This window comes from Sabethes cyaneus, chromosome 1 (genome assembly GCF_943734655.1).
Source record: "Sabethes cyaneus chromosome 1, idSabCyanKW18_F2, whole genome shotgun sequence".
Classification (NCBI taxonomy): Eukaryota; Metazoa; Arthropoda; class Insecta; order Diptera; family Culicidae; genus Sabethes; species Sabethes cyaneus.
The window spans coordinates 17,989,653-18,013,005 of record NC_071353.1 but is presented as its reverse complement, the minus strand read 5'-3'; the positions used below and the strand labels follow the sequence as shown (position 1 = coordinate 18,013,005).

Genomic DNA, 23,353 nt, shown 5'->3' with positions numbered 1-23,353 from the left:
TAGCCTTACGGGCAGCTGATTTCTCACGAGTTATATGACTCGCAAGTAAAAGAGGCTGTGCTTTCGCGAGTGTTTAGGTAGCAGAATGTCTGCACAAAAATTCTAAAAAAGTGCTAACCATTCGGTTCAAAAACTTTTCATTTCCTAACTCTCTAGCTTTTGACGAAGTGTTTAAAAGATGGACAAATTTTTAATTCAAATTTATTGCCTTCTCTCTTTTCCACAGGTCGACGAATTCCGATCGCATTGCCAAACACAGGTGCCCTGTCTCGCAGACGTCACGCACTTTACATCCGATCGGCGATCATTGTCTTCATTCTGTTTGCATTCCTACAGTTCCACGTCATCAACTATGGTATGAAGTCATTGATTGTAATCACTGCCTTGATGCCATTTGCTAACCTTGCCTGTTCTGATTCCAGACTCAAACGAATCGGGTCCATCGGATAATGCCAACTACTCGACGGCAGCGATCCTCCAGATGGTGCCACCGGTATTCCATAAATATTTGACATCGAAAAGCCGCAATGCCACGCATGGTAAGTAAATGACTCGGAAAGTATAAAGCAATCCCCGGAATAACTCAACGATTCGTGTTGTGCGAGTGCCCACCGTAATTTCTTAGTTACGCAATTAACAATAAAGCTGATTTTTGGTATATTGTTGGGGCTTATCAAAGGCCTATCGTCTACCAAAAACCAGTTATATCTTTTTGAAGAAACCTGAGAAACTATTATGAGCAAACATCACCACCCAAGAGCCTATTCGGTGGATTGCTGTACATCAACAGCAGACCAAAAGAGAGTCAGATGGTAACGTGTCGGTGTTGCCTACATACCGGATCATTGAAGATAACTAGTTTTGCAGTGACAACAGCTTGCACCTGGCGCAAGTGTACATTAAATCGTTCATATACATTAGCACCAAAAGCAAGTGGTTGTCATTCAAAACCTAGCTATTTCAACATAATAGAAGAGTTTCAGGCGTATCTGTCTCGCATATTTGTAGTAGTGTAAACGGAGCACCTAATTTTAGGCTGAAATTCAAACGCAGCAAAAAAAGAAATGTAGGCCGAATTTAATAGCGTGCCGAAAATACCCCCCGGTAACCTAGCTACCGATTCATGCAAAGCTGATGTTTTAAAATGCATTTGTATCGCCGTGGCAATTGAAAATGAAGAGGCGCAAGGAGAATCTCTCATTGCTACTTAGGTCCTTTTGGAAAAGTTACGTGTGAAATCTCACCCTGTTTGTTAACATTTGGTTGACTGACCCTTTTCACATATTAGTTGAAAAATATAACGAAACTAAATAGCGAGTAATTGAAATAATAAACTTCATCATTATACATTTACTTTTTTCTATTTCGAGTTTGCATCTACATCGAAATTAAAAGGCTAAAATTAGTAATTAGTAATTAGACTTAAAATCTATCGGGTTGTGCAATAGCAGGTGGAACTCGCACCCACACTCTTTCGGTTGGTACCCGAATGTTTTATTCACTAAACTACTGGCGCCCGTTATGTTAGGTAGTCTAATCACTGACGAACTGATGTGACACGACCAACAACCAACTTGCTTACAAGCGAGCGATCGCTTGTGTCAAACAGCAGACCGATGTACAAAGGTACGGGTGACAGATTTATGCAAAATTCATTATCTTTCACCGGGAATCTGTATGAATATCGGAAATAAATCGGAAATTCTTTGTGTATTGCAAAAACAAAGGATAAAGTAATTTTTACAAAGGGCTTTATGTATTCACTTGCGCTCCTAGTGTGTTTTTATTTTTTCGTGTCGGTCACACATAGTGAATGACATTCTGCCAAACCTGTTCTCTACTTTTCCAAAATAAATAGCAATCCGTTGTGCAGATGGTGTTACTGTTTAACGTATTTTGATTCAAATTTTCGTACACAAGTTTTTTAAGGAAAATGTATGGGATGCCATGTTGGTTCGTCGGTGGTCTACCTAATTTTGTTTGATTCTCCTAATTCTATCATTCTCCGTATACGTACCTCACACTTCCTATGCGACGATATTATTGTTGAATGACTGCTCTTCGTTTCTACCGCCGAGAAGATGCAAGCGCGATAGAAACAACGCTGTGCGTTGCCGTTAGTTGTATGGGAAGTTACGTTATTAAAAGCACCACTGGGTGTGTGTTTTCTTTCTTATTTACTCGTATATGACTATACGCGATCATGACGTAAACTACTTAGGTTATTATCATTAAGTATAGATAACAAGTTACATTTTGCTACTCGGATTAATATTGAACAGACTATTTTTCGGATGCCAGTGAGTGCCAGTGATTATGGTTTCGCATTAAATGTATGAAAGTTCTCGTTGGCTTAGCTGTCCGCTTTGACTCAATGGATTACAGATTTTGAGTGCCTTGACACCACTGTAGTCTATAGTCTCTGGTCTCACCAGAGGCACGGTGCAATAGTTACACATAAATCAGAAAATCTTATAACCGGGGATAGAGTTCGTTGGATTCGTACCCAGTCGAATTGAAAAGTTATACCAAAAGAGTAGAAAATCCCAAGCAACCAAAAGTTCGGATTTTACTTGACCAACGAACTCGAAAGTTCACACTTAGTTCGAATTCAGTTCCGGGAAACTTTCTTGCTGATTAGTAATGTATATCAATCAAGTTTACGTAGAACTAAATGCTTCAAGAAGTATTGTGAGTACCTCATGGATACTTCGAAAGCTATAAGGACGCTACATGAAGTTCTGAAGTAGCCGCCACGCAGTTTGAGTGAGTTACAAGCGCTTTTGCATAGCCAATATTCAATAAATAACATAGAGCTACAAGTTAATTGACGAACAAGATTCGCGCTACTGGTTGAAAAATTTAACACAAAAAATGTACCCAACTGATTATTGTCAACTTTCCACGCGCAGTAATGGCGGCTGGTGGGTACAACTTTCTTAAGGGATCAGCATAATGACCCCCTATACCAGCTTCCATCCAGAAAGACGTAGTCATACGTCGAAAACAGATGGGTGCCTCATATAGAGTAAGGAGGGGTAAAAGTGCGATGCGGGAAAAAGTGCGATTCAGTGATTTATCGGTGCAGATTCCGAGTAAATTTTCTACATTGGCATGGTTTCCACTGATGAAACAAAAAACAAACGTTTTGAAAAGTTTCGATCTAACGGAGGCTGCAATACACCAACGCAAAATAGGAAAGGCGCAAATTGAGAATATTCCTTACCGAAACATAACGCAGATTGAGGATAATATGATTTTGTTAACTACTGCTGGGCTAATTTCATGGATTCTAGCTTCGAACTTTTGCCCCGCGGTATTCGCACTTTTGCCCCGCTAGTGGGGTAAAAATGCGAATCAGCACGTGATCAGAAGAAAGAAAAATTTATTTTGCAGTACACTATTACCGCAGATGATTTATAGTTGAATGTGAAGACATTGAGTTACAGCATCACTATAACATATATTATGTTGTTGTCCTTCTTTATATCTCACGAAAATTGATGACAACTTCAAACATCGCACTTATGCCCCGCCCTACTCTATGGTTCAATATGGAAGAAAAACTATGTGTTCTGTACTGGGTCACGGTTTATGGCTGCACTTATTCTACAACCCAAAGAATTAAAAGTCTGTTTGCATATGCGGTTGTTGAATTTTCTTAATGAAGTAAGCTACGGTTTCATCAATGTCGAAATGATTGGCAAAAATGGTTCAATCAGCACTTCATAGCATCGTATTGATTGCAGATATAATTGGCACATCGGAAGTCCAGGCATTTGGGTCTCATTATGCAAACGTCAAGGAGATAAACTGGTTCATCCAATCCATCACCGAAATCTGATGGCGAATATGAATACTGCAAATCGCGTCAAATATTTTATCATCTAACATGTATCTAACATAAAGTCAGGCTTTGATGATTACACATTGGACTGTCAAGACAACACTAGCCCTTTAGAATAACATTAACTATCTATGAGTTAAAAAATAACATTAGTTTGGGCTTTTCCCTATATAACAACATATGTGAACAAGGTGCTTCATAATTTTAATTATTTAATATTTAATATTATTCAATAATAACTATGAATTAAACGCAAAAAAAAAAACATTTTGAATCATATGTGGGATTGTACAAAGGCAATAAATTAATGTAAATGAACGATATTTCGATTTAAATTGCCTTTCTCTGCGCATATAGCTGTACAGCTATACATCATCCAGCTTTCATTGGTCTGGACTGTCACCAAAACCTTAATTAAACAAATCACCATGATATTACTGCTACTGCTGCTGCTGCTGCTGCTGCTGTTGCTGCCACTATTGCTGCTACAGAAAAGGAAAATCCAATTAAAATAAGTTTTCTCAGTCGGAAGCATCGCTCGTTTTTCTTTCGTCCCAATTCACTCTGCTGCACCGCTCCTAGTTTTTTTTTGCGGTATTCACTAATCGATTGGGGATTCTTCATTTGCCATTGCAGGTCAAAACGGCACTCAGCTCGGCATGGGTGATGGCACCCTACGGTCAGCCAACATCAGCGAAATCCTCCGCATGATACACCGGTACAACGAGCTGCAGACGATCCTGAACGAGGACATCTTCGGTCCGTTACAAAATGATTCTGTGATAATAGTAGTGCAGGTGAGTCGCAATTAGTTTATGTCATATGTAAGGCAACTGTATTCAGTGATGGAAACATAAAGGATGGCTCATGTTGGTAATAGAGGGTTACAGTGACATCACTGGTCTACTCTCGGCAGCTGCTTCGTACGGGTTGGCGCGACTGTCCCTGTCCCATTATCATCAACTGTTGGACCGCAAGGTCCTTATCAACTACGCAAGCTGGCGGCAGATCGGTGTTGCACCGGTCACAGCTGCAATAGCAACATGCTATTCCCCTGTTATTGCGCCCAATAGATGCAGACATCGATTGCATATTGGCTGCTGCCGTTCGGGCAACGAATTTGTCGGTCAGTTGCACCTCTTCCGGCGGATTCTGCTGGAAAGGAAATTCGCACTGTACCGTTGATTGCTGGTAGTTTGGATAGGTCAGTAGGCATTCGCTGCCACTACTACTGCACTGGTCCAGCTCCAGCAGTAGCCGGGTAATTTGATTTCGAACCAGTGAACCGACACGGATGTTCGACGCCTTCGGGTGCTGGCGATGAAGCGCTGCCGTTAGCAACCTCCAATGGTTCGCATAGTTGACGGTTGCATGCTCGCGAAGATTGAAATCGTTCGGATGTTCGATCTGATGCTGGACCGTACTGCGGGCGGTTCCGCTCGGCAGAAGGGACTGTAATAACGAGACAGAGGCAATATGAAAATTGATGTTTGGTGATGTTTTGATTCTCTATAAAGATTCTGCTGAGATGAAATTTTTTTTTTTTTGAGTAAGCTGTCTCAAAATTATTGTTGTTTTTCAACAAGCAACGATTTTGGTATTTTCTATCAAATTATAGCAGTGAATAATTTGATTGAATTATTCTGTGTAAAATTTTATGAACGCAACTTCAGTCACAAATTGCTATGAGCCAGTACTACAAATGAAATAAAAATATGATCCTAAACACTAGTGACATTAATTCTATTTTAAATTTAACTCATATACTTACAATCACGGTGGTCCAAAACTTTGGTCTTGGAACTGCTGGCGGCAGTAGCAGCTTCCGCAAGGTGATTTCGCACATCGTGAACAGCGTATCCGGCGTGACCCATAGGCAGCGCGATGTTCTGGCGGGCGAAAGGAAAGGCACAAGCATAATGAATCACGGTGATGTTATCGACAAAAAGCACAGGATATGTGCCATTATAAAGAAGCAACTGTCTGGGAAAAATGAAAATGTTTATCATGGTGGTTCCCCGGGGAAGAGACTAACAAATTATGACGATGATTTTACATTAGAGCCGCCGTTTTTCTAACGAGAACGGAAGCTACATCATGAATCGTAATAAACTTAGTGATTAGAAACTATCTGTCTCAACTCTCAAACTCAATGCTTTAAATAGATTTACATAGCTTTAATGAGATTTGTGTAGCGGTAGATATGAAGCAACGAACAGAACGACCATGTTGGCGTTAAAGTGCTCTGCACACGAAGCGACAAGCGTCAGGCTGTATCCTATAGGCAATTCGTGTGCGTGTGGTTTGTGTCTTCGCTTCAATTCATTATTTTTTCAGACACAACGCCAATTCAGACGCCAATGAAAGATTGGCGCTTGAGAAAATGATGATTTTATTCCATTCTCATGATCCATCCCAATGCCATACACTATTTCTTTCATTTCATTTCCTGTTTCCTTTGTATCCGATTTTCTAATTTCTTTCTCTGTTGTGTCTGAAAAAATAATGAGTTTAACTTTTTTTATTTAAAGCCAAAAATAAACAAAGCCCAAGAAAAAGTTGTACAAAATGTTATTTAAGGAGTTTTTGTCGAAGAAAAAGAACTTTTATCTCTTAAGGGAACGAAGTTATAGTGCTACAAACTAATGTTTCCCCTTAATACCAGTTTTTCTAATTTTTTCTGGTTATTTCGACTTCTACACAGTTTTGATGTTCCACGAAGTTTAACATACTATGATAATACACATTTTTGCTGGAAGAAGTGCAGCTCTACTTTTCTTGATTTTCGAGCTATTCCAGCTTTGGTCTCATTTTCAATCAGTTTTTAAGGGGCTTTATTTCAAAAGGGCGCAGATATGCGTAGCCAATTTCAGCCACTCTACGTACTGCAATGTAGTGTGTTTTATTTCATATGTATGTTACGGTGGATCACGGTGGAACACGGTGGAATAGAACTGGGACGAGAAGATATCGGCAGACATATACGAAGATTGGATCAGATGGAGTCAGCTCTTTAACGAGTTGGGCACCGTCGAAATTTCTCGTTGTTTCTTCGCCGGGACTAGCGACGAAGCACTTTCTAGTCTACAATCAGTCTATGCAGCGGTCGCATACTTCCATATAATCGACTGTGGAACTCCTAGGCTTCCATTGATCGCGGCAAAAACCAGTTGCACCTCTCAAGCCGCTTTCTATTCCCCGACTGGAGCTTCAGGCGACACTTCTCGGAACTCGTTTGCTAAACGACATTACCTCATTCGTTAGATTAACGATACAGCGCAGATTCCTCTGGTCAGATTCATCAACGGTACTACCGTGGCTCTGTTCTGATAGTCTAAAATTTCATCAGTTTGTGGCGTTTAGAGTTGGGGAGATTCTAAGCTCAACTACCGTCAACGAATGGCACCATTTGCCATCTAAAATGAATGTCGCCGAAGAAGCAAAGAAGTTTCGATCCAAAAAGTCGTTGGTTTACCAGGCCAAATTTTCTTCGAGAACCTGACCACATGAGCCTCAACAGTAGCTAATTACGGATAAAGAGCTTTGGGTTTTAGTTATGTATCACAAGGTTCTACCCCAAACCGTTTCTCGAATTGGAACAAAATGCTACGAGGAGCATCCTATGTATTGCGGTCTTTGAAACTGTTTCAGGGACAGAAGATGCGGTGTCCGCGGACAACAACACTAGCAAGGAGATCCAGCGGCGCATCCAAGCGGGAAATCGGGCCTACTTTGCCCTTCGTAAAACGCTACGATCAGGAAGCATACGCCGCCGCACGAAGCTAACAATGTACAAAACCATTATTAGACTGATAGTTCTTTATGGACTTGAAGCCGTGACGCTGCTTACGGAGGACATACGCGCCCTTGCATGTTTGAGCGGAAAGTGCTGCGGACGATATTTGACGGAGTACAAACTGAAAGCGGAGAGTGGCGGAGGCGTATGAATCACGAGCTACAGGCACTGCTTGGGGAGACTCCCATCGTGCATCTAGCGAAAGTTAGCAGGCTACGGTGGGCCGGACACGTCGTAAGGATGCCGGACGACAGTGCGACGAAAATAGTCCTCTTCAACAACCCCACCGGCACCAGGAACAGGGGGGCCCAACGTGCACGATGGCTCGACCAAGTCGAAAGCGATTTGCGACTTCTGAGACGACTAGGAAATTGGCGACGAGTGGCCCAAGACCGAGTTGAATGGAGTCGAGTGCTTGAAACAGCACGAGCCACCCCGGCTCTATGCTGCTAAAGAAGAAGAAGAAGATACGCTGTCCTCTCACGCAAGAGGAATTGTTCAAAGCCGAGAACTGGATCTGGCGCCAAACACAATTAGAAGCATACGAATACGCGAAACTCCCTACCCAGCAGGGATCAGAAACAAGCCAGCTGTTCAAAAGCAGCTCACTGTATCAGCTGACACCATTTATCGACCAACAAGGGGTTATTCGGATAAATAGCAGAATTGGGGCTGCGCCTACTACCCCGTTCGAAGCTAAGTATCCCGTGATCTTACCGTCAAAACATCGAATAACATTCCTACTCGTCGACAGCTACCACCGTCGTTTTCGCACTGTAACAACGAAACAGTGCTCAATTAACTGCGTCAAAGATTTTGGATTCCTCGGCTCCGTACTGTGATCAAGCAAGTGGCGAAGAGTTGCCAACACTGTAGGATCTACAAAGCAAAACCGAAGCCATCCGCAGATGGCATCACTCCCCAGCGTTCGACTCACACCCTTAATTCGACCTTTTACCCACACCGGAGTTGACTATTTTGGACCGCTCTTGGTAAAACAGTCGCGCACTCTAATGAAACGATGGATGTACCTCTTTACATGTCTTTCCACTAGTGCTGTGCACGTGGAATTCGCACATAGTTTATCTACTGAAGCGTGTGTGATGGCTATACGAAGATTCGTTGTACGCCGTGGAGCTCCTAGTTCACTCTACTCCGACAATGGGCCGAATTTCGTCGGAGCGAACAACCTGCTGGAAAACCAGAGACGCCAGATCCATCAATTTACAAATGCCACAACCTCTTGGAATTTCAATCCGCCATCAGCTCCTCACACGGGCGGTTTGTGGGAGCGTATGGTACGCTCTATAAAGGCCGCTCCTGCGGCAATGGCAGATTGCCCCCACCATCCAAGTTACGAAGTCCTCAAGACGGTCACGGTATTAATCGAAGCTGAAGGAATCGTAAATTCCAGGCCAATTGTATACGTCCCCGTCGAGTACTCATCGCAACCAGCACTTACACCAAACAATGGCATCGAAGGCATCAATCAACCGACCATGGTCACAGAGAAAGAAGGACTGGTTCTGCGAAATAGCTGGAAAATCACTCAGAGTTTGGTGGACAATTTTTGACAAAGGTGGATCGTGGAATATCTTCCCACACTGACTCGGCGTACGAAGTGGTTCCAACCAGTGAAAGCTCTGAAACCTGGTGATGTCGTCGTAGTGGTCGACCAGAAGAGTCGGAATGGCTGGACACGTGGCAGGAATCTTAAGGTGATCAAAGGGTCAGGAGGCCAAGCTCGCCGAGCAGTTATTCAAACGGCGGAGGGATTGATTGCCAGGCCTGCTGTTAAGACAGCGCTGTTGGATGTTCTAGAATGTTCAGGAAGCGGTTTAAACAAGATATCGGGATCCTTGGAACTCCACGGGCGGGGGGATGTTAACGAATCCGCTGTGCAAACAGTGACAACCAGTACGTGGGTCCCTTGTGATCCCCAGTTCAGTGACAGTGACAAGTGACAGTTCAATTTATGCTAATGTCACGCTACGTTCGAGAACTGTCACATGGAGCATAAAAACGAAAACCAACGTGGATGATACAATAGAAAACCATACCGTAAACAACTTTGTGCACTTATAAAATTCTCATTTTTTATGAAGCAGCCCATAAAATGTATATGACTTAGAAATTATATTTATGTATGAACAGCTATAAAAATTATGCCGAAAAAAATGCGTTAAGGGGTTGGGTCAATAAATAATCAATTTAACTTTTTCATTCTAAGCCAGAAATAAACAAAATAAACAAGAACAAAGAAATCATGCAAAATTGGGAATTTCATTAGCAGTTTTCTCAAATGTTCCACCGTGATCCACCGTAACATATGTACATATGAAATGAAACGCACTACATTGCAGTACGTAAAGTGGCTGAAATTGGCTGCGCATATTTGCGCCCTTTTAAAATAAAGCCCCTTAAAAACTGATTGAAAATGAGACCAAAGTTGTAATAGCTCGAAAACCAAGAAAGGTAGAGCTACACTTCTTTCAGCAAAAAGGTGTATTTTCGTAGTAAGTTAAACTTCGCGGAACATCAAAATTGCGTAGAAGTCGAAATAACCAGAAAAAATAGAAAAACTGGTATTAAGGGAATAGATTAGTTTGTAGCACTACAACTTCTTTCCCTTAAGAGATAGAAGTTCTCTTTCTTCGACAAACACTCCTTAAATAACATTTTGTACAACTTTTTCTTGGGCTTTGCTTACTTTTGACTTAAAAAAAAGTTAAATTGATTATTTATTAACCCACCCCCTTAATGCAAATTTTTTTGGTATAACAAAAAAGTACTTCAAAAATCACACACTTAGAAAAAAGTAAAAAGTTCGGTAAAATCGGAGGCTCTGGGTGCACGATTCACCACAGGTGTGCGTTTCGCTTCGTGTTAAAATTTTATCATTTTTCGGTGGTATTTTAGTGCTAAAAATCAGTTTCGTTTCAAAAGTTTTTCACAAATAGTAATTCGCGCGTGATACACATGAAAGTGGAAGATAGGGAGTTGTTTTGAATGGTTTTCCTAAAGCATAATGTTGACTCATTGTGTTGGAGTTGAAGCGTAAGAAAATATCCTTAAGCAGGGGGTGCAAACTGTTCGAATCATAAAAAAGTGTGACATCAGCTGAATTGAAGATAGAATTAACAAAAGAGCGAATGTCGCAAGCGTAAACAAACCGAGTGAGGGTTGATTTTCCTATACTGGTCCAGCAAAAAGTAACTCTCACCCGATTTGTTTACATTTGCGACATTCGCCCTTTTGTTAATTCTATCTAGAATTATTCGGGATTAAAAGTGTATATCGAACGCTTTATGGGCTTAATTATAGAAATATTGATTCGTAAATATTTATCTGGTAGGCCGGATGAACGGCAATGTTTTGTTGTCAACATGCTGGTGTGTAAGAGAATGAAACAGCATGTTATTACTACTTTCACTTAAGTGCGTAAAATATGGGGCGACGTTAGAACTCTTATCAAAGCGAAACGAATGAACTACCAATTGCCAGAATGTTGATGATTTGCGATAAAAAAAATGATTGTGTAAAATTGAATAAGAATAACGTAAAGAATATTTGCATATATCAGTTATAAGATAATGTGAAAAAACCAGAAAGTTCGCAATCGCAACCTACTACTTTTTTGAGCTGTTGTGCTAATTTTCAGAGCATTCACCAGTTTGGCCTTCCTGATGCGGCTTTTTTTGAAGCTGTCCCACTGTAGAGCGGTCCCATACGCGCAAAATTTGTAATTTGTAAATAAATTCAATCATTATTTTATTAAATTTGATAATTTGGTAGTGACCTATGGGGCAACTAAACCTTTCTTAACATTAAAGTCATCAAAATCGGTTTCCATTTCCATTTCTAAGAAAAACGAGTTTGTGAAACTGTGTTGAGCGGTACCTGACACTCGACCCGCTGGATTTCCTTTCAAAATTCGGCTCACAAAGTTAATCCTACATCTTTATCTTATATATTTATATAGTAAAAAGACAAAAAGTATGGTACCTACAGATATCATCTACCTAATGCATCTGGCAAATCATCATCCTAACATGATCTTAAAGTTTAGATGTAATCCTTGCTTAATCAATAATTAAAATTCATCACCAGTTTCATACTCCTTTGCAGCAAAGTTTAATTAACATTTGAATTTTACATTGAAACATAAATCGATAAACTTTTCTTGCTCTACTGAGTGCCCGTTACGGTTCCTGCTCCAGGAGTTCTGTAAACGCGATTCGCTGACTGTATGGAAGTTTCACTTTATCCTGATCCAATATTCGTCGAATAATTAAGCACGTATTAAGTCATAATTGTGTTAAATTGGTATAAAACAATTTCTATACAATTTAGCAACGTACCTAAAATATCAAATAGCTTCCATTATTGAAAATTTTCTCCCACAGTACATATGTGAAAAATGTAATTATTTCTAATGAACTTTTACACTGCCTTACACACATCGAAATTCTACTGAAACGGCAGAAAGTTCCATCGGTTGAAGCTTACGGGGTTACGCAAACTTTCACTTCGTGTCGACCGGGGAAAGCCCCCTAACTTTAATCAGATTTCACTTTGATTAAGAGAATCGGCAAATCTTCCGCTTACAAACGACGACATCATCCAACATAATCCGCTCGGAAAACTCACTTGCTGCCTGGCTTCTGGATCTTCTCCTTGGGTTCGAAATCGCCGGGCAGATTGAATCGGACCACTTTCATTTTCGCTTGCTTGCCTGCCTCTGCTCCGGAGCGTCGCGTCGCGTCGCGGAAGCAGCACCGGAACCACTGCCTGATTCGATCGATTGCACCCAAAAAGGCTAACGGTCGATTGACGAATGGCGAATACTTTTCCGTTGTAGTTCCAAATTTTCATTTGGTTTCGGTGTTTGCTCCACTTTCGCAACCAACCGGTTATCGGCCGTTTTGTTTCTGTTCAACGCTTCCAGCGCCAGCACCACGCGCCGCGATGCCTTCTCTTGCGTTATTTATAACCAGGCAGAAAAAAACAGTACTAAAATTGAGGCTTTTCGATTCGGATTCGATTTCATACTGCGTGTCCAAGGGTTTCGCCGGAGGAAAACTGCCGATTGCTTTCGATCGTCCATCCTTTACGGAGCTTGTGTACCGATTTCTCATGCTGGTATCATGGCAGAAAGTTCCGGTTAAATGAGATTAAGGATTCCAATCGGAAAATGATTTTATTTTTCCAAGTCTGTCTCAAGACATTCAGTGAAGTAACTTGTTGGATGCCATGAATACCGCATGCTTTAACTTAGTTTTTTCCTTAATCCTGGCTTTGTAAAAATCATAATTATTGTCGCATCATACAACCCAAAAAAAGAATTGTGCTTGCGATTCACAAATCAATGTTGAAGCATCTATCTGATCCTGTCACTTCAAATATTCCCCCTCTTTTCTGCTTTTTCTTTATTTAGAATCTAACCTTTCATTGCTGATTTCCGCCTACCCAATTTCATTCTGCTGAATTGCCACTTTAGAAAATTAAAAACAAGCTTGCGTTTCTTCCGAACCTGCGCCTAACCGCGCGACCCAGGCTGAGGAAACCGATGATGCAAGGAAGGCCAAACTGGTGAATTCGTTTCAAGAACTTGGATGTAGGTTTTTGGTGTACGTATATCATTGCGTGTCGGTGCTCCGTGAAAAGGATAACGATAAACAAATAAAGCATGTTTTCGCTTCAACTGTCATTGATCTTATTACGCAAAGGGCTAGAAAAAAGCTGTTCACAACATTAACGAATTAAAAGGATTGTAATTCTTTGTATATTTGAAATAAGTTGACACTGGTTGATAAATGACAATTTTCACATCAGACCACTCCAGTGTTTTCGAAATTAGGCTTGTCAAACATTTAATAAACAAAGAAAGAAAAACAAAAACCATTGGTTAGAAGATGGCATGTCGTCGGTGAGAAGGGCTGGTTTAAATTCTGTATAAAAATCTTTAGAGAGCTTCTGAGTCCCATTGTCGAAATCTCTCGCGATCCAAAGTCTGCGAAGGTCAATTCACAAACAACAAAGATACAACCATTTTCCATGAGAAATGATACCGGAAAACCACTTCAAATCGGCTTCTCCAGAAATCCGGAAATTTAAAGAAGATAGTTGCGGGAATCTTTGTCGTATAACATCCATTTTCCAGCTGAAAAAACGGTAAAAAATAATAATAAAAGCTACGAATCAAAGTGACTTCTCTGAGGCACCTTTTCTCTAAAATATAATATAAAACAAATTTAAAAAAAATAGAAATCCGCAGGTGGTGCTGCTAGATAAAAGTCAGTAAGATTGTTGCACTAGCCCCGTAACTGTCTTGTACTCTAATAGCCGACTGTGAAATCTGTCGATAAAGCAGGGTCAAGTCTTAGAAAAAACGTTTAAGCTTTAGGCTTTGCTTGGCTATGCAGTTGGATAGAGTACTGGCAGTTAAAATATGATTTTTAAGCATCTGTTTTAAATACCCAAGTATTTAAGATTATCCACTTTCTCTATCAATGTTTCGTTAACATACAGACTTAAGTGACTGGTCGTTTTTTCCTAGATGGATGGAATATCATATATTTTGTTTTTGCCAGGTTAATGCCCAATGCCGTTGATGTAGCTTAAAAATAATAACGAACCAATGTTGCTACCTTGCGGTACACCAACTTTAATATTTCTGGAGTGAGCTACGTGCATCACTAATTATTACGAACTGTGTTCTATTGGTTAAATAACCGCGAATAATATTATTTGCGACTTCTCTTATTCCATATAACTCTAGTTTCCGTAGTAAGGTGTTAAGATTAAGTGAATCGAATGCTTTTCTAAGATCGAGAAATAATCTTCCAACAATTTTTTTTGACTCAATTTCATTGATTATGCCGTCTAATAGTTCTGTTATGGCTTTAAGAACTATTCCAAGTTCGATTTCATGTCCAATTTAAGGCGTTTTCAAGTTCAACTTCAACTCCGATTTTAAATTCCATTTTAAGACCAATTTAAAAATCAATTTTGTGTTAAGTGATGGTGAAAAACTCCAAAGAATAGTCTAAAAATTATGCTCTGTTGTTCCTGAGTTCTAACCGAAAAAAGATAAAAGCAGAAAAACGGAAAAGAACACGAAGAAAAACGTGCCAAAAACTGAACACACGGAATAGAAAAAGAGAAAAATGTGAGAGAAAGAGCAAAAGAAGAAAAACTGGAATAAAAAGAAAAGAAAATCGAAACAATAAAACGTGACATAGTAGAAAGGAAAACGGGACATAGAAAAGGAAAAAGGTAGAGAGAAGTATATCGGAGGAAAAAGAGGCAAAAAAGGAGATAAATTGAGGAAAGTAAAAACGAGTCACATAAAAGAAAAGGGGAATTACAGGAACAGGAGAAACAAGAACAAAAACAGAAGAACGAAAGATAAAAGGGAACAGTAAAGAAATATAGAACGTGACAGAAAAGGAGAACATAATAAGAGTAAACATGGAACAAACGAAAGCGAAAAAATAGGAAAGAAGAAAAAAGGGGACAAAACGACACAAAACAGAAAATGACAAAAACCGAAAAATAGAAAAGGAAAAATGAGGGAAAAATTGGTATGAAAAAAGAAGAGAAACAGAAATAGAGGAAACTCCGGACAGAAAACGAAACGAGACAAATAGAGAGATGATGGCAAAGAAAAAGAAAATAACTTGACAGAGAAGGTGGGAAAATGGGAAAAATAAGTAAAACAAGACAAAAAATAGAAACGAAACAGAAAACAAGTAAAACTACAAGAGAAAAGAATAGCGAAAGAGAGGAAAGAAACCCGATGGAGAAAACGAGTAAAATGGGAAAAAGGTCTAACAGAGGCGAAGAGAAAAAAACGGGAAAATGAAATAGAAAAAGAAGAATAAACAGTAATTTTTAGAAGAATCTAAAAAAAAGATAAAACGCGAAAAAAGAGGAAAAATGGCTTACGTCATGATCGCGTTTAGTAAATAAAACAACTAAATAAAAAAAGGAAAACGTGTCAAAAACAAACTGAACACTGAACTGAACAAACGAAATAGAAAAAGAAGAAAATGTGTGAGAGAGAGAGAGCTAAAGAAGAAAAACTGGAATAAGAAAAAGAAAAACAAAAGAAAAAAATGTGTCATAATAAGAGGAAAAACGGGACATGAAAAAAAGAAAAAAGCGGGAAAAAGTAAATGAGAGAAAAATAAGGAAAATGGGGAAAATAGAAAACTGGAAAAAGAAAAAGGAAGAGGAAAGAAAAAAATGAAAAAAAAAGAAAAACTATAAAGAAAAAGAGGAAAGGAGAAAGAAGACAGTCAGAAAAGTAGAGAAACGGGACAGTAAAGGAGGAAAAAAAAATTTACGAGATCATTAAAAAGTAATTTACGAGAGCAGAAGAAACGAGAATAGAAAAAGAAGAAAATTTAGAGAAAAAAATGAAAACAGAAAGCAAAAGGAAACAGAACAGAAATACGGAACGTGATAAAAATGAAGAACATAATAAGAGGGACAAACAAAAGTAATAAAATAGACGAAAGGGTAAAAGACGAAACAAAACGAATAATGACAAAAAATGAAGAGGAAAAGAAGAAAAACGAGCGAAAAACCGGGACGTAAAAAGGAAAAAAAGATAGCCAGAGGAAACTGTGGACAGCAAAAAACGAGAGAAAAAGGAGGGAAACGGAAAATAGAGAAAAGACGGTGAGTAATTCTCGCTGAAACGGGGCCACTACTGATACGAGGTCTTCAAATATTGGAACTTTTGCGCCTAATTGGTTGAAAATGGTTAAAAAAATAAGAATTACACTTTTGATACCTCGAAATAGTGAATCCCTCGTGCGCCAAGGGGTCTAACAGGTTAAAAAAAAGTTGCATTTTGAGCAAATCTTGAGATCTATATCATGTGATATTTCTTAAATTTGCCACTAACAATTACTATTAACAAATAGCCCGGTTCTGTAAAGAAGAACAGGGCTTTCAAATGAAGTAAAAAAAAATTTTGGCGGCCATCTTAGATTTTATCAAAAAATCTCCGTTTTCACCATGAGCCCCCCAACCGATTTTCATTTTAAGACCATCATTGCAAAGCTGAGGAAAAATGCTACAAAAAAGCATTTATAAAATTAGGTATGCAATGGCATTAACTGAACAAAACAACCAGTTATTTGCAGCAAGGTTCACAATTTTCATATAATTATTGTGATATTTTCAAAATTTGTTATGAAACAAACTACAAACGACACGGTTTTATAAAGAGCCAAGTCGACGACCATCTTGGATTTGGCCGCCATGTTGGTTTTTATCAAAAAATCGCCGTTTTTACCATGATCCCCCCAACCCCCAAACTTGGCGCACGAGGGGTCCACTATTTCGTGGTATCAAAAGTGTAATTCAACCAATTAAGCGCAAAGGTTCCAATATTTGAAGACCTCGTGTCAGTAGTGGCCCCGTTTCAGCGAGAATTACTCCGGTACAGTAAAAGAAAAAACATGACGGAAAAGATGGGAAAACGGGAGAAAAAAAATGAGGAAAACCAGACAAAAAAGGAAAACGAAACAGAAAACAAGTTAAACTAAAAGAGAAAAGAATAGCGAAAGAGAAAAAAGAAACTCAATAGGGGAAACGTGGAAAATAGGAAAAAGAGGTGTAACGGAAGAAAGGAGAAGATGGGACAAAAAAACTGGAGGATGGGATAGAAGAAAAGAAGAAAAACAGTCATTGAAAACTTTCATTAATTTCAATCAGCAAAACGGGTAAGCAAAAAAAAGAAAAACAGGAGATAAAAATGGAAAAAAGGGGAGCAAAGGGAAGAAAACCAAAATATACGTAACAGAAAAGAAGGAAAAATGTGGCATATAAAAGAAGAAAAACGGAACAGACGAAGACGAAAACGAGAAAGAAAGGAGCTAAAAGAGTTGGGAAAAGACGACAACTGGAAACAACAAAAGGAAAAAGGGAAGTCAAAAGACGGAAAACGGGAAACAAAATAACAAAATAGAGTGAAAAACAAAAGCAAAAACAGCATTCTTGAAAACAAGAAAAAATGGGAGTTAAAACGAAGAAAACCGGAGTAGAAGAAATGCGAGATAGCAAAAGGATAAACGATAGATAGAAACAGAGAAAAAACGGAAATAAAAGAAAGAAAAGTGAGAGAAAAAGTAAAAAAATAATGCTGAAAAGGTGAAAAAACGGAATAAAAAGTGGAAAAATGAAACTGAAAAAAAGAAAAAACCGAACAGAAAGGAGGTAAAACATGTGAGAGAATAAAACGAAAAATGCCAATGCTAATTTCAAGTAAAACATCGTATCTAATTGCGTGTTCATGTCTAATTTTAAGTTTAATTTAGTTTCAATTTTACATTCCAATTTAAGTCAAATCTAAGCTCTGCTACCATGAGTCTGATTTATAGTACAAATTGAATTCCAATTTCTGGTTCTAATTTCAAATGTAATCTCAAATCCAATGTAAATCCAATTAACGTCAAATTTCAAGTCCAATTTCAATTCCAATGTTAAGTTCAATTAATACTGATTTGTGCTAACGTAGGAACTGGCTCGATTTTCCAGGCCAAAACATTGTTCTGAAAAGTCGGGTTCTCCATCTCTATGCATGGGCACGCTGGTGCGTCTCCTTATACATGTATTATGAATATCAGGCAATAAACAAGAGTTTGTTGTAAAAAGCTATTTTTTTAAATTTACTTTTCTGTAATTTAGCTTTTCAGAAAGACTGCAGCCCAACATTGATTCTTCAACCGTCACCCCTCCCGGTGGACAACGTTATTGTCAGAAATCCATTCTTTAAATTTGCTCGACGAAAGTTCATTTCGAATTGCCGGCTATGTCGTATTAGCTCGCACAAATCCATTCCAGAGTAGGTACCTTCTATTGTCAGCTTTGATCATCACCGATTAAATTTTCAATGGGTTTCCGGAACACGGAATATCACACATCACAGAGCCAGTAATCCTAATACCCGTTCCCGGAATAACGGATGTATGCATTTGAGTTACTAGTGGGATTAGTGCGATGTTTAAGTGCGAAAATGGGATGGGGCTCGATGGTTGGCTGGTTGAATACCGAAGATGTTAATAGAATTTATAATTATAAACTAAATTATGCTAATTGAATTCTGCCTCTTTCGTGAGAAGTTGCGGAATTTTCAAAGGAAACCCATTTGTTGTACACAATATTGTATTATGGTCATTAGCTCGGAGTTGTTTTAAAACCAAAGGGCATTGAAATAACATTAGAAAAGCAGTTAGGAGCACCGTTACTTTCGAAATCATTTTTTTTCCAATGACTTCTGCTGATGAAACAAAAAACTTAGCTCCACAAACGGCCATATTTGTCTTGTGTGCTCCTATCGTTGCTATGTTTTAACCACTTTACGAAAGTGAATTTGTCCAAGCGAAACAGCTACTCCCACTTCTACGCTTTCAAGAACATAAAATGCACATCAAACTGCAGCACTTGGCTCGAGTGTCTGAGCAGCATCCTTGTGTCCTGAGATAGCGAAATAAAGAAAACTCCTTGGCACGAGTTGAACCTGCCCACAGTGGCATCGTCGCCTGGGAACTGAATGGTAGTAGTAGATATCAATTTTTGATAACTTCCCTGCACCATCAGACGATAGTCGGTTCTTTCCTAGTCTGCAGTGGCCAACTACATGGTGTGCGATATCGGCGCTTTCAGTAGTTAGGATGAACGACCGAGGACCTTTTCTAATTTCTACCGACTCAGCTTATCGGATATCGTGATTTTCATGACGCTTCGCTTCCTGTTCAACAGCATTTGACAGGCTGAGACGATGAAGTGGTTGACTCTTTTACCTTCGATTTGAAACAAGATTGGGTCTTTTGATAATCGGTGTGAAGTACCGTAAATGTTTCCTTTGTCGAAATGAAATCAATTACGACGCCGGAAGTGTGAACAGGTTCTGGTGCTGCGGGCAGGAAAATATCTTCGAGTGAAAATCTTACGTTGGAAATTTTCATGGTTTTTGTCATGGTACTTTCGAGTTGTTGAGAACGATAATGACCAGCGACCAGTATTTGCCAATGGGCGCCGATCAATAAAAGTTCATGATCATTATTTTATTATGGTTAATGTTCTGTCATTGTGTTACACCGCCCACGAAATGAATTCTTTTCTAAGGTTGATAAAACAACGTTCGTTGGTCTAATATCTATCACAGAAATCACCATAATAACTAACTTTACTGTAAACCTTCACCAAAACGTTCAACTGATGAAGGGTTTCGTAATAGCATTCCATTACCTTCTACACAATTCACAAAATGTACCGTACCTTGTCATATCACCCTAACCCATCGGGAGAAGGAAGTGTGGAAGTAACGAAAAACACAAACCGAAATTTACCGCTAAAGTCGCACGTTCAACCCCCCAACCAACTGTGGGGGCTAGGTATCTGTTGCATTTGCATGGGAAATTGGAAAAATTCCTCATCACGATATATATCCGTTTCGTTTCGAAGTTTCCCGCAAAGCTTCGTGCAGTAAGTTATTGGGAAATGCCACGAAAGTGTTTGAAATTACAATTACGAATATCCCGAAATCTTGTTTCGTTGCTTCCTCACAAGCGGAAAGACTTTATCAATTAACCTCAAAAGTAAGTTGCTTTTGGTTAGAGTTCAAAGAATGATGCTCATTCAATTTTCTCAGCAGCAGCTAAACCGATTTAATAGCTTTAGGTTGCGTCGCTTAAACAATCTTGCTAATAGATGATAGACTAATAGCCTCTATTTTCGAGATTTTCAGATGCTCATCTCCTCGCAATCATTCCGGGTTAGTTTCTGCCTAGAAATGACACATTTTTACGAGACGCAAACAAACACAATGTTTATGACAGCAGGCCACTTAAAGTTTTATTACACTACCATCTCATCATCAAACGTTTCGATCGTAAAAACACAGCTTGACAGATGACCATGCCTACATGCAACAATGCTGCAGCATTTCTGTCTGAATATGAACATGTAAACCTGGCACCTCCATCGCGCAACATGGAACGATGGAGACGCCCCATTATTAGTTCATCAAATATTTGCTATTTTTACCGATTATTTATTCACTGTACGGCCTTCTGCTCAAATAATTCACTAGAACACTATTGAAGTTGTACATAAATGCACAACATTGAGCATTATCTGAGCTACCTTTCTTCGCGTAACAGTCCCATGATGAAAAACAGCAAGTGGAGAAAATCGATGATTGAAGTATTTTGTTAGTTTTGCTTAATTTCGTTCCAGCAGCTTATTTTCAAGCGAAGCTTGTTACAAATTTGTTAAAATGAACAGGTCCAAATGAATTAACTCATTAAGCCCCTAACTTTTCCCAGCAGAGATAAAAAGCTGAAACTTTCAGTCTTAGGTCAACTAAGAAAAAACCCCAGACATTTATTTTTATGTTTGTTCTTATGACCGACAATGGTACGCTAAGAAAATGCAGTCGCAGGGATTTACAGCGAAAGGGAGGGTGGTGTGCAGTTTTTACATAGCTTCATCGTTTCAAGAACATTAGACTAGAACATTAGAACATTAGACTAGAAAAAGTTACCAGTTTGAACTAGGTGAAAGGATGCAAGATCTGTTATGTTTACACGGCTGTTGTCCCTACTGTTGTACTGTTGTCGTACTGTACTTCGAATATATCTGCTTAAAAAATCCTGCAAATATTTCAGGTTCCGATAAAATCATTCGTACGCTGGCCCACATCGTTTCTCTCCAACCGCTTTCTATCAGTAAAGCTTATATACTTCAAGTCTCAGGAGTGCCAGATTAAGTCAGGTGTACCCAGCGCCGTAGCGTGCGGTTGGTCAGACTAGCCCCCGCCAAGGGCGGAAGCTCTTAGGGGCGCCAGAAAGGGAGTATATTTCAGCAAAGGCATTAGGAATAACGTATGCATTAAAAACTATACTGATTCTAGCGATTTTTCATGCCACTTTATGATGATGATTTGCATGCAGGAGCCATGGTGAAAACCGTTAAATAACTACGCTCGATGTTTTGTTCGTACTTCCAGCGAAGAAGTTGGATATTATGAAGCATTTCGTATCCGTCGAATAGAGCAATTTAACATTCGCAACATCTTCTTCCGCGAGAAAGGCGAACGCGCTGTACGGAAGCCTGATTCCGGCCACCCGACAGTGCTGCACGGAAACTAAACATCAAGATCGAAAGCAAAGTGACCTCATCGTTTCGCGCCTTGAGCCGGGAGGTCAGAGAAACCGGCTAAATGGTGAAGAAGTACTTGGCCAAAATGGACATTTTTTGGGGGTCAGCCCCGGTGTATTGGTTAGCATTCACGCCTCTCACGCCGAGGTCCCGGGCTCAAATCGCAACCCCTCAGAAGTCATGAATGACATGAAAGTGTTACGAAAACGGTGATTCACCGTGCAGTGGGATCACCGTCGTGAGCCGCCCCTAACCTGAAGTCAAACGCTCTCGGCACGCAAGGCTATTCCTTTTGCCAACACTCAGCAGTTGCATTAGTGCCTCCTTCCCTGTCGGTATACAACCTTAGTTTCCACCGGGGTTAACTACCCGATCTCTACAAAGGTTGCTCGTATTCCGGCTGGTACCAAGAAAAGGTAGGGACAAGAGCTGCTGGATTAGAGGCTAATGACCACTGTGGGGTCTATTTCATAACTGCAGATACACGCGATTTTTTGCAGATTTTTCAGCCGAAATCGTATTTATAATTTTATTAATTTTAACTGATCGTATGTTATGTTTTAGTATTGTCATGTAGGTCCTATTGTCCAATGATGTAAACGAATAAATAAACAAATAAACTAAAATCTCAAATTTCTTTTCTGGCATGAGAGTTGGCAGCGTACCTTTTAAACAGGATTAGATTTAACGCACCTAAAAATCTTCCTCCTCAGCTCTCGGTCCCTAGTTCCGGTTTTCTAGAAAGTTCTTTGCTGCTTTTTGTAACCTAGGTTCTCCTTATAACGTTTTAGAACATAGCATCAATGCTCAAAAACATTGACAGCCCTGCAGGCGAATATAAAAAGCATTCAGCAGGTACAGTTTTACTGCTGGTAGTATTCTTTTGTCTGTCAGCCCATGGACATGACTACTGAACTGCGGATAGTGTATGTCTTTCTCAATTTTCTATCCTTCAAAACTTTTCATTCGTGAATTGCACTATTGAATGATTGTTCGACAAATCTGTACGTCAATTTTCTTGCTATTGACTGATATTTTAGATCTCAAAATTTAGTATTTTAAACTGTCTGTTTATTAAATCCACCAAAACCTGGCTGAAGGAAATAAATTAAAACTTTGGAGCAATGTTTACGTTTATTGTAATTTCGTTTGCCATTGTCGGCAGTTCAAAATGAATGAAAGATTCACATTTGATTTCATTCACTGTTATGGAGAATGAATGAATGTAGAGAACAACACGCTGGAATCGTTGGTTTCAGATTGGCAATCCTGAGTTCATGTCATCTGTACTAGAAACAGCAAAGAATGATCAGCATATTGCATCAATTTAGGCGTATTGTGTAAATTAAAAATGAGATTTCTAAGCACTGCATTACACACGGTTGATTTTGACATTTTTAGCACTAGCCAACGTAGATCCAGGCCACTCTGGATTTTCCAAGTGTCTGAGCAAGATTTTTTTTAACGTCGTTCGATTTCTATTCTGTAATGCTCCGCAATGTGGTGGAATGTTTTGACGAAACTTTCAA

At 39.3% G+C, this 23,353-nt stretch overlaps 1 protein-coding gene across 4 annotated transcripts in view; it reads left to right on the top strand.

The window, feature by feature from the left end:
• Window positions 1–23,353, top strand: part of LOC128732962 (alpha-1,6-mannosyl-glycoprotein 2-beta-N-acetylglucosaminyltransferase) — a 120,108-nt gene that overhangs the window by 86,762 nt on the left and 9,993 nt on the right. For all 4 annotated transcript variants that reach the window (XM_053826451.1, XM_053826452.1, XM_053826453.1 and 1 more), the window contains 3 exons: window positions 227–355; window positions 423–539; window positions 4,484–4,644. In XM_053826451.1, the coding sequence (XP_053682426.1) occupies window positions 227–355; window positions 423–539; window positions 4,484–4,644 (407 nt within the window). The remainder of the gene's footprint in view (window positions 1–226; window positions 356–422; window positions 540–4,483; window positions 4,645–23,353) is intronic.